The sequence below is a fragment of the Akebia trifoliata genome, unplaced genomic scaffold (genome assembly GCF_017979445.1).
Source record: "Akebia trifoliata isolate Shusen 1 unplaced genomic scaffold, ASM1797944v1 Contig00386, whole genome shotgun sequence".
Classification (NCBI taxonomy): domain Eukaryota; kingdom Viridiplantae; phylum Streptophyta; class Magnoliopsida; order Ranunculales; family Lardizabalaceae; genus Akebia; species Akebia trifoliata.
In genome coordinates, this window is record NW_028237004.1 from 132,775 (window position 1) to 144,922 (window position 12,148).

General features: G+C 38.2%; 1 protein-coding gene across 1 annotated transcript; it reads left to right on the top strand.

Moving 5' to 3' along the window:
- The first annotated feature begins 1,999 nt into the window (after positions 1-1,999).
- On the top strand, positions 2,000-11,797 carry LOC147381510 (putative disease resistance protein At4g19050). The gene is made up of 6 exons (XM_086430329.1): positions 2,000-2,279; positions 2,372-2,541; positions 2,637-2,709; positions 2,825-3,339; positions 3,847-7,926; positions 10,425-11,797. Exons 1-5 carry the CDS (start codon positions 2,091-2,093, stop codon positions 7,835-7,837), a joined length of 4,938 nt encoding a protein of 1,645 aa, XP_086286455.1. The 5' UTR covers positions 2,000-2,090; the 3' UTR covers positions 7,838-7,926; positions 10,425-11,797.
- The last annotated feature ends 351 nt before the right edge of the window (positions 11,798-12,148 follow it).

The following is a 12,148-nucleotide window of genomic DNA, read 5'->3' on the forward strand; positions in this document are numbered from 1 at the left end:
ATGCTCCCATGGATTCTCAATGACTAAAAAGTTGATTTTGTTTGGGCTTGTCTATTTCTATAACTATTGATGTTATTGTTAGATGAGGAATCAGAAATGCTGGTTGCTTGCCCATGAACAATATTTCCCAATCTTGAGTGGAATCCCTCCCTGGTTGCAGAAAAGGATCCTTACGCTATTTAGTATTCATGATTACAACTTCAACCCAAAAATATATTGAAAGCAATCACCAACAATATTATACAACAAACAATTAAAAGAAAAAGCTTACAGACTGGCATAAAAGAACACATACCTTAGACCAGATACAGTATGTCTCTGTCTTAGCTGACCCAATTCGCTTGCCGCCATTAAAGTTGGTCTCTCATTCTCGGTAGACCTTTCATTTCGTAAGAATCTACCTCTGAGTAATGACTAAAAAACAGGAACATATTTCTTAACAATCTGTGGATATATTACTCAAATCCTTCAAAATGTCTGTCATATCGATGTCGTGGATACTTGGATATTTTGATTTTAATCCATAACATGCTGCCAAGGGCTTATTCTAGACAAACCCGTACGTATAATATACCATCGGAAGGGAAGCGATGCAATTAACTCAATATCCATAGACCATTAATTAATGAAAAATGAAACACACAACAATAACTCAATATCAGTGAAACAAAGTATCAGTGAAACAAAGCAGCTTTCGAAACAAAGCCGAAATAAAAATATGAAATAAAAAAAAATTTAAGGGTTTACCTTAGGGTTTCTTTTGGAGAGAGAGAGAGAGAGAGAGAGATGAGGACGAAGCCGAGTTGGATTTCTTCGAGGAGGTTCTGTCTTCGTTTCCAGCAGAGGGAGAGATGACGAGTCGGGTTTCTGTCGAGCTGGGGTTCGGCCGAGCTCTTCGTCTCTTCGCAACGAGTTAGAGAGAGAGAGAGAGAGATGAGGACGACGGTGATGAATGGTTGTCACAGATGTGAGTTTGAAGAGGAAGAAGAAGACGAAGATGGAGAACTCTCTGTCGAGGATCGATCTGACGAAGAGGAAGAGAGTGAAGAAGAAGACGAAGGTTCAAATCTCAGATCTGTGTCTTCGAACGCAGGGCAGAGAGTTTGGAAGAAGACGAAGATGAGAGTGAAGAAGAAATCAGACCTGGTTTTTTCTTTTTGTTACGGGGAGGCGTTTGCAAATAACGAAAATTCGTTTACATTCGAATGGTTGCTACACCCGATCTGGACCGTAGATCTAGCGCAAATCGAACGACTAATTTCGTGTGTCGCGATGAGGGTCGTAATGGGGGTCGTAGGAACGCGACCCTATATATATATATATATGGGAGCGGTTCGGCAGCCCTAAAGTTTGTCAAGTTTGGTGCCAAACATTTTTTGTAAATCACTTTTGATGGGGTTAGAAGTTTTGGAATAGGCTGATTTTTTGTGAGGATGATCTCTACTTCTAACCCTAGTTTACAAGTTGAAGAATCGTGGACCGTTCAATTTTTGTAAATCACTTTTGATGGGGTTAGAAGTTTTGGAATAGGCTGATTTTTGGTGAGGATGATCTCCTCATCATAGAGATCATCCTCACAAAAAATCAGCTCATTCCAAAGCTTCTAACCCATATTTTGAAAAATGTTTGGCACCAAACTTGGCAAATTTTAGATAAGTGAGGTGCCCTTTGACATGGAGTGCCGATAATAATTTTTAAAATTTTTAGAGATACCCCTAAAAATTGGAGAACCCTTAAATTAATGGTAGATTGGTGTGTAGACCAATCAAAGTCATTGAGGACTGGGGAGGAGACTTTTTTTTAATTTCTTTTTGGAAAATGCCAGATTGGTGTGTATACCAATCAAAGTCATTGGGGGGGGGGGGGGGGGGGAGACTGGGGAGGAGACTTACAAACAATTAAATTAAAATATTTTTAAATTAATTATTGATAACTAATAACAATGAGTTACAGCTAATACAAGCATTAACATATAGTTCAAACCATAAAACCAATCATCTACTCCTTCCTTTACATCCCAAACCCTAGGGCTTAAGATCTACGCTCACCATAATCATCATCTTCTGAAGAAAGAAGTTGAAGAGTGAAACATGTCCAATGCTAAGTTGAACGTACAAGAGGCACCCAAAGAGACAGGCATTGGGAGGATGCCAATGGAGTATGCAGAGAGAAAAAGTAACATTACTAGCATGGATGTTCAACCTTCTAATGTCAGGGGTGATCGTTTGATCGATATGTGTCCTTCAAAGGGGAGTGGCACCGAGGAGACGATGCGGCTGGTAACATACCTTATGTTTGTAAATTGCATTAGATATGATGTGCGTGTTTTACAAATAAATGTTTATATCTCATTTGAATGCATATATTGCAGCGCCATTTAATATTCCGCTTCACAAAGTGGTTTCGACCTTTAATTAGCGACATACTACTTTCCCAAGAAGAAAATCTAGCAATGTTTGAGGAACTTGCAATGGAAGGAGTTGGTGAAATTGTTGTTAGCAATTTACATTCCGAAGAAAATAGGCCTTCAATGAAACAAAGGTGAAAAGTTATTTGAATTATTTCAAATAATGTAGTAATAAAATCCTTTTGTTATTTTATTTTAATCACATCTGCATTCATACTCCTACTGATAGGGATAATCATGGGATTGACCACCATTCAATGCAATATAGCAACAACGACAACAAGGGGAAGACTTTAATATTGGTAAATTTACATAAATTGTAATTTGATCCAGAAACCTGTGAATAAGATTGCAGTGCCATCTAATATGCTTTTTTATTTAATGGCTTTGATCTTTGATTATTAATGTCTTGCTCAGGAAGAAAATCCAGTAGAGCAGCTCTCACAGGTGGGAGTCACTGAGATTGTTACATCTTTGGCATCAGGGGACATGAGAGGAAGTGGTCAACAACCAAACCAAGGTATCATAGAACATACAGAAGCATGTGAATGTGATGTAAAAGGTGGTGATGGCTTTATCGAATATCACAATGCTAGCTATTCAGACCCTGACAATGATTTGGATTATGGGATTGAACAAAGTATCGTTGACGGCACAACAATGCAACGACAGGAATATTGCTTACCACTTGTTCCTGGGAACACAAACCAAAATCTTGATCATCAGGTTATTACTGATGGTAATGCAATTCCTGGGAGCACAAAACAACCATTGATCGAATTTACTGATGAAGAAACTAAAATGGAGCAGACTGCATGCTATAATAAGAATGAAACTTTTTCTGCTGGATGTCACACTCCAAATGATGATTCAATAATTCCAATCTCAGCATCTATTCAACAAGAAGAAAATAGGTCTTCAAACAAGCGAAGGTGAAATATATATATATTTGAATTCAATTTCTAGTAAGCTGTGATGTATACAACCCCTACATGCTAGTAGTTACAATGACAGAGTTACAACATTTCACGGTCCAAGTGACTTCCATGTGATATGCATTCAAGAATCCAGACTAGTGCTGGGAGTGCTCTATTGTAAACTATCACGGTAGTAATGGATTCATCATAATCATCGAATCCTTGACCAAAAAATTGGGCTCCTCTGAATAAAGCCAGTTCCTCCACTCGATTCTATCTAAAGCTGTCTTTTATTGATTCAAGTGTGGTTTTGGATTGATTACAGTAAATAAATTGAGCCAACCACAATACACAAATAGGACCCTAGTATAAGGATTTTGATAGACATTTTCAAAAGGTTAGGTGAGTCAGTAATTTATAGGCCAACAGTAATTTTCTCTAATCCATTTCTGATCTCTTAGTTGTAGGTTTTTTTTTCCTTGCTCTAATGATACATGTAAATCAATTGTTTCGTTGTTGTAGGTTGGACTTGAATGCTCAACCAGCTTCTAACATACTCATTGGAGTGAAAGAGGGGAGCAGCATATCTGAGCAGAAAGCTGACACAAGCATTGAAGTTGAGGTTGTGGAAGTCATTGAACCATCATCACTGTCGGGGGCAACTAGAAAAACAACAGAGGAGAACATAGAGAAAGTGTTGAAATGGTTAAGTGATGAAAATGTTGAAACTATTGGACTTCAAGGGAAAAACGGAATCGGGAAGACATGGACAGCAAGGCGTGTAGTGGACATTGCGACGGAGTCTGGTCTCTTCGATGTTGTCATCTGGGTAAATGTGGGACTTTACAGCTTCAAAAATATGCAGATGCAAATTATTGATCAGTTGAAGTTGTGTTCAATCACCAAGGACAATGAAGAAGAGACTGAGAAGGGACTACGACATAAGATCTACATGTCGCTTGCAAGGAAGAGGTTCTTGCTGATTCTAGATGAAATTAAGACATCTGCTTCATATAATCTGGATAAATTAGGAGTCCCACATTCCAGCCAACGAAATAAATCATCCAAGGTTTTAATCACTGGAGCTAAATACTATCTTGACCTTGCAGCCGCCGATAGAGTCCTTTCTCTGGATGGTTTGCCCCCTCACGAAGCCTGGTGCTTGTTCTGCGACAAAGCTGGGGTAGCATTTGATTCTCCAGATAGGCATCTCGTTGCTGAAGCTTTAGTGAAGGACTGTTTTGGTGTGCCTCTGCAAATTATCATAACAGCTGGAGCCTTGAGAAACATAAAGGGAGATACCAGCCTGAATTTGGAGGCTAAATTGGATCTAGCGAGTAATCTAAGAACCAACCACTCATTGTATACTCATGAAATTGGCTACGTTATGTTACCCAGCAAGGCTATGAAAGACTGCTTCTTGTACTGCACACTCTATCCTGAGTACCATCACATCAGTGTCAAAGGATTGGTAACATCTTGGATAATGGAAGGATTTATAGAAGGATTCAATTGTTTGGAGGATGCATATGAGGAAGGCCAACGTATCTTGAAGGAACTCAGTGATCGTTACTTGCTGTTTAAATTAGATGACGACCACGTGACAATGCATGATGGCCTCCTCCATCGGCAGACATATATCAAAGAGGAAGGAAGTGATACGATATTGGCAAAAGCAGGTATGAGGTTAACTATTCCTGAACTATATACAGAACAAGATAGCTTCAAAAAAATATATCTGATGGATGGAAGTTTGAAAAGGAAGTACCCTGATTATTCGGAATTCCCAGAACCCTCAACATTGTTGCTTCATGGGAATGGGGGTCACCTTTCAAGGGAAATCCCAGATGTATTCTTTCAACAAATGAAGAGTCTTCGAGTTCTCGTCCTTCTCCATGCCAGAATGAGGTCTCTGCCATCATCCTTTACCAATTTGAACGAGCTTTGTGCGCTTGTGTTAAGAGGTTGTGGGACTCTGGAAAATTTGAACAACATACAAGGCCTCAATAAGCTACAGGTGCTTAGCCTTTCGGGTGCTCACACTTTGAAGGAAATCCCAGAGGACTTGTTTGGGCCTATGTGTTGCCTTCAAGACCTCGACCTCTCATACACCCAAATTAAACAGTTACCGTCATCTATTTCCAAACTTTTTGACCTCCGTTTTCTCATCCTAAGAGGTTGCTCATACTTAGAAAAACTGCCATGTCTGGAAGCTTCTAAATACCTCAGGGTGCTCGATCTGTCAGGTGCAAGTGCTCTAAGAGAAATCGATGGTCGATTGCTTGAGAATAAGACTTCCCTTGAAGTACTCGACCTCTCTGGAACTGTGTTTGACAGTTTGCCACCCATTTCCAATCGAAACAACATCAAATACCTTTTACTAAGAGATTGTTCACGCTTTGATACATTGCCACGTCTGGATGCATTTATATCACTTGAAGTGCTTGATCTTTCAGGTGCTAGGGCGTTGAGAAAATTCCAAGGCCAATCCTTTGGAATTAGGTATTACCTACGTATACTCAACTTATCTGGAACCCAGGTCGTACAACTACCGTCCCTTTCGAAATGTAAAGGTCTCCGTCAACTCCTTTTAAGAGGTTGTTCTAACTTGGAGACACTCCCAGCCTTAAACAGTGAACTTGAGGTTCTTGATCTTTCGGGTGCCACTGCTTTTAAGAAATTTGAAGATGGATATGATATAAATGAAACACGAACCATTCCCATAGGTGGTTCATTGGGAAGTCTTGAAAGACTCAATGAGATCAATCTTTCAGGTTGTATTGCGTTCCAAAAATTCCAAGATATATCCTTCGGGAAACACCTGCAAATACTCAACCTTTCTGGAACCCAAGTTTCAGAGTTACCATCCCTTTCCAAATGCACAGGTCTTTCCCAACTAATATTAAGAGGTTGTTTGAAATTAGAGGCACTGCCAAACTTGGATGCACTCAGAAAACTTGAAGTGCTTGATCTTTGTGGTGCTACGGCTTTCAAGCAATTCCCAGATGAATCCTTCCAGCAAAAGAATGACCTTAGAATATTGGATCTGTCTGGAACCCAAGTTAAAGAGCTATCATTCCTTTTCCAATGCAGCGGACCATCTCAACTACTACTAAGAGGTTGCTCGGAACTAGAGATACTGCCATCTTTGGAAGCACTTTTAAGACTCGAGGTTCTTGATCTTTCTGGTAGTGCTTTCAGGCAATTCCAAGATGAATCCTTTGGGTTTAACAATGGCCTACGGAAATTGGATTTGTCTGGAACCCAAGTTGAACAACTATCATTCCTTTCCAAATGTTGCGGACTCTCTCAACTATTTTTAAGAGCTTGCTCGAAACTAGAGACAATGCCACCTTTGGAAGGACTCACAAGACTCGAGGTTCTCCATCTTACTGGTATTACTGCTTTCATACAATCCCAAGAAGAATCCTCCGGGCAGAAGAATGACCTTAAAATTTTGGATATTTCTGGAACCCATGTTGAGCAGCTACCGTCCATTTCTGAATTTAGTGATCTCGACCAGCTCTTAATGAATGGATCCCTTGGTACTGATTGGGGAAACATGATGGATTTACTTATAGAAGATGTTGGCAGATTTCATATACATGTAAAAGTTGGGAATCCTGACTTTTTCTGCTCTATCAGCAAGAACTCTCAATTGTGGGAGCAATTCTTCCAACGGTTCCATATATGTTTGTGCTCTCTTGAAGCCAGAGGAAAAGAGGAAGAAATTTACTTTCAGGGAAATGAATTCATCTTCAAAGAATCCTACTACACTCAGACCAGATGGCTTCCTCAGTCAACAGATCCCGACAGATTTTTGGAGATTCGTGGCTTCCAAAGCTTTCCTAGTGGTATCGAGGGGGTCCTCAGTCACACAGAACTATTATATTTAAAGAATAACACGTTCATCACACGGCTGTCGGATATAGGTGTTGAAAATGTTAAGGAGCTGAAAGAATGTTGGATAGACAGATGTGACGCAATGGAGAGTGTATTTTATGGAAATGAGACAGAAGAGAATATGGCACTAGGAAGAAATTTACAAAATCTCTGGGTCTCAAATCTTTCTGAATTAAGGAGTTTATGCAAAGGGTTGGTGCAATCTGGGAGCTTTACATGCCTTAAAAATTTATATATAGATTGTTGCCCAAGCTTCATCATTGTCTTCTCTTCAGGTCTGGAGCTAAGAAACCTTGAAACACTCCATATCAAATTTTGTGATGAATTCGAGAGTGTATGTGGAGAAATGGTATTGGGGGGAAGTGCCCTCCCAAGATTGTGCAAGTTGACTCTTTGGAGACTAGCAGAATTGAAGAGTATTTGTGGTGGAGTATTGCCATCTCTACAAAACCTCAAAGTTGGAGGGTGTCCAAAACTGCAGAAACTCCCACTTAATGTAAACAAAACCCGTCCTCCTCAAATAGAGATCGAAGGAGAGCACAAATGGTGGAATCAATTAAAATGGGAAGATGAAGGCATCAAGTCCCACCTCCATTTTAAACAATTGTGATTTGTTGTCCTAAACAACATTATAAAATAGAAAGCTTTGTGGAGCTCCGTATTGGTTCACAATTGCATTTCTTCAACTCCGAACTGCAGGTTTGCTATGAACTAGCTTTTTCTTTACATCTTTTTCATCTTTGTTTGGTAAAAATAGTATTGTTTGGTTTTCTGTATTGAGGATTCATCTTGTTGCAGCATTCTAAAAGCTTTACATTGATTTACTACAAAATTAGTTTGCCTTAATGCAGTGTCCATGTTTTGTTTTTATCTTTCTCTGTTTGTACGACTTTTATTGGAGTTTTACCAAATGCAACTAATTCTTCAGGACTAGATTAACAAAAATAATGAATCTGTGCATGATGTGTCTCCAACCCCTGTTTTTGTGCTTTTAAACACAAACCATACATTAATTATGATAGCAAGTTGCAGATTTTGATTTTGATTAACCCCTTTTGAACTTAAAAAGATTGAATTGTGATCCATTTTTTCCTAATGCTTTCTTCAGTCGTTTAATGTTATTCCTTCCCTTTTTCTGCTAAGATGAGGCAGATAATCCTCTTAACTGTATTAATTTTCAAAGTGTGGTGAATTGCAGAAAAAGCCAAATATTGATTGGATATACAATATTCCAGTTAACAATTCAGTTCTGCTAATGTTGAATGAAGTCGTCTACTTCACTTTCTTATTGTGTCAATAAGTGTAATGGGTTTTTTATTTTTTCCCCAATGTTCAGTTTTTGGGTGTTTTAGGCCCCAAGTGTTTAAATCGTTGTCAATTGCTTCTGTTGGGAGAAATCTCATTGTTGTGAGATGTCTAGTATTCTTATTGGGATCAGGCTTTATGAGGCAAAACAGTATCAAGAGGGACCTTTTCCGAAGTGCAGTGGGCTCGGTCCGAAGGGACAGCTACTGGCATACAGAATAAAATACATTCTTGAATCTGATCTTAAGAGGTAAGACAGCAAAAAATATTAACACTGCCCATAATCTCACACTTGTATTCTAGGGACACACTTTGAAATTGCTATTCACTCTACTTCTCCTTCTCTATCTGGTAATTCACAATACATTCCTTACATCCTTCTCGAGATACTTCTTGTGAAAAGCTCAATTTCCAACCTTTCACAGACAAGTGCTTCTAGTGTTTTAGCATCCCTATAGAAGACGTAAAGAAGTTTAGATAGATATGGAAAAAATTCTTGAAGAACAGATAAGTAACGAGGTTTACGTGTGTCAAATTCAACAAGTATGGAACTTGATTTGAATTTCCATTTTCTTTAACTGTCACTCGTCAGTTCATGAACCATTACTTTTACTGGGACTCACCTTCTCCATTTTTTTTAACTATTTCTTTGAATTTCTACCCAAACAAATCGATTCAAAATCAACAAGTTAGTTGTTTGTTGGATGGAATACAATCGATTTCTACTTCTTCAAGGACAATTTGAATATCTTCAACCTTTGTTTACAAGATTTGTTCATTTAAGGCCTTAAATGCAAGCTTAGAAAAACAAATCCTTATAAAGGAATTCTTGTCTCGGACTCACCCACCAAAATAGTAGAAGGTTAATTCTCAAGGAAATATTTTTAGGAAAATTTTTCTAGGCTTCCACACCAGCATACATTACAAGAAAGATATCATTGTCTATAGCCATTGTACTCCATACATTTCCTAAATCTGAAAATTATGTATGTTGTTAATGCTTATTGTGTGTGAATGCTAGGACATAAGGTTTTAAGCCTTTTAACACATTTCCACAATCTCTTCAGACCCAATCCTGCATTTCAAGTTGGGGCTACATCCTCACAAACGAGTAGCAGAAACATACTCCTCTTTTGATTGGAAGAAGAGATTGAAGATGAGAGCATTTAGATTGTTTTATGTTAATCTCTCATAGACTACCAATCAAGTTCACAACAATTTGAAACCAAGGATTGTCTCAAATTTTTTAACCTATCTCAAATATCTTCACTATTACAGTGGAGAAGCTCACAAAACTTAGATAAATAGGTATTCATTAAATGTTTGGCAATGCCACTTTGTAAGCATTTTGTTAATGAGATCAGTAACTCTTAAGTTATTAAGGGTTTTTGAACAGAAGATGAATCACTGAACAATACATGATTAGCAAATTAGACATTTAGGTATTTGCAAAACTTTGTATTTCCTCTGGATAGCATATTTATTTGGCTCAGTTACAAAATGGGTTATTATAACCATACTATTTCAGCTCAGTTATCAGCCTCAACGATCCACATCAAGGCTAATAAGCAAAATCTACTCGAAGCTGCCTCTTGATTATTTATATAGAGGGACGGTACTAATCATGACTGACATTTTAAAGAATTCCTCTCTCTCTCTCTCTCTCTTTTGCTGGGAAATTTGGTATTTATTGTCTTCATTTCCATCTAAACATCCTACAAATCTGTCAAATTAAGTTAAAGTTTCGTAGATAGAGCCATGCTGATAAGCTTGGTCTTGACCTTCCGACAACACCACAACTAATAAATTTGGTATAAAAATTTCGCCCTTCACTTTATAAGAATAAATTGAAGATTGACTAATTTGTATTCGAATCACCATGCCTCCTACAGGTACATTTACATGTGCCACTTCTGGAAACAGGATGTACGAGGGAATTGACTGGGTCTCCAACAACATTGCTAATAAGGAAAACTTATGCCATAGGAAAATAAAAAGATGTGTGGAAATTACGTTTTAAATAAAACAAGTTGGGCATTAATTGATTTTCCTGATTTTATTTGGTGGGCTAATTGCAGGCATAGAAGAACCTTAGGATGATTTTGGGGGATGTATCCGTGTTGGGAGTACGATGTAGATGAGACTAATATTATTTTTGTGGTTTATTCTCTCTCTCTCTCTCTCTCTCTCTCTCTCTCTCTCTCTCTTTTCTTTTGTTTTTTCTTTTGTTTTTACTTTGATGTTTGAAGTGTTTCAAGAAAGGAACAGTTCTTACATTTTCTTCAGCCCTTTTCATTATGTAGATACTGGCATTTGTTTCACATTCATTCTAGAAGGGAGAAATTTTCATCTCAACAGGTGATGGTATAAGATGAGCCATACAAATGATGATATTGTCAATCAATTTGCCTATGGTATTGTCATTCCTTATCTTATCTGATTCTTGTTCTTCAATCATCCTCCTAGTTGATGATGATCTGTCTCATGGGTCGCTTGGTTGCATCTGCGAACACTGATTAAGTTGGTCTAATTATTGTGTACCCTTACCTTTTTTTATTTATGTATTATAAATTTTTAAGTTCCTAGCTTTATAATGTCTTGGTGTCCCGGTCACACATACAGGATTGCTAACACATAACGACCTTCGAATTTCTTGTGTTGCGCATTCTACATGAAGGTCATGTGTTGATTCGATGTCAGTCACATGGTCACAAAACATCGACCTTCGAATTGTGTGTTCATTCTATGTGAAGGTTATGTGTTGATTTTCCATAACAATCGATATGTTGGCCAAGTTAGTGTAAGCTTGCATGCACACCTGGACGAATACTTGGGATCATTTCTTTCACACATGGGACTTGGTTCGCTTGAAGGATGCATTTGCTGTTTGTTTGCACTTGGGATTCCATTTGCAACCTTGGTCCCGAACTGGTGCCTTTAGGACTCAAGTCGGGCTTTCGCAAATGAGTGGGTCAATGTTTTGACTTGATCAGGAGATACTATTTAAGTGCAACATTTGAGAGCTTTTATGAGTGCTAGGCTTCTATGAAATTGCACAATTTGAGAGCTTCTATGAGTGCTTGGCTTCGTGATGAAGGTGTTCAGGTGGTACCTTAGTGATCGAATTCTTCTCCTAGGTGTGTAACATCCACTCCCAAACTTCCTAATCACAATTCTCATATAATAAATTCTATATTAAAAGCAAAGGTACTGCAAACGAATGCTGAACGCTATAAGAATTGTAACCAATTATTTATATGAATACAATGGTAGATCTCATTCCACCAGTTTTCAGCTTAACCACACAAGGCATAATTGTGTGATAGTTTTGCTCTTGCAGGAAGGAGATATTCATTTGCATCTAGTAATCTATTTTCATGCTTTTAAGAAATTTTTGGAAATTGCCCAAAAGTGGCAGCACCAGAAAGATCAAGCACCTCGAGTCTTGTAACTGCTTCCAAAGCTGGTAGTATCTCTAGTTTCGAGCAACCTTTTAGTAAATAATTGAGAGAGTGCTGCATTGGGAAAGGGATGATAACTGTTCAACTTGGGTTCCAGACAGATCCGATTCTTTAAGAGGAAAATGCTGGACTGACTTCGTTTAGTACTGTGTTCA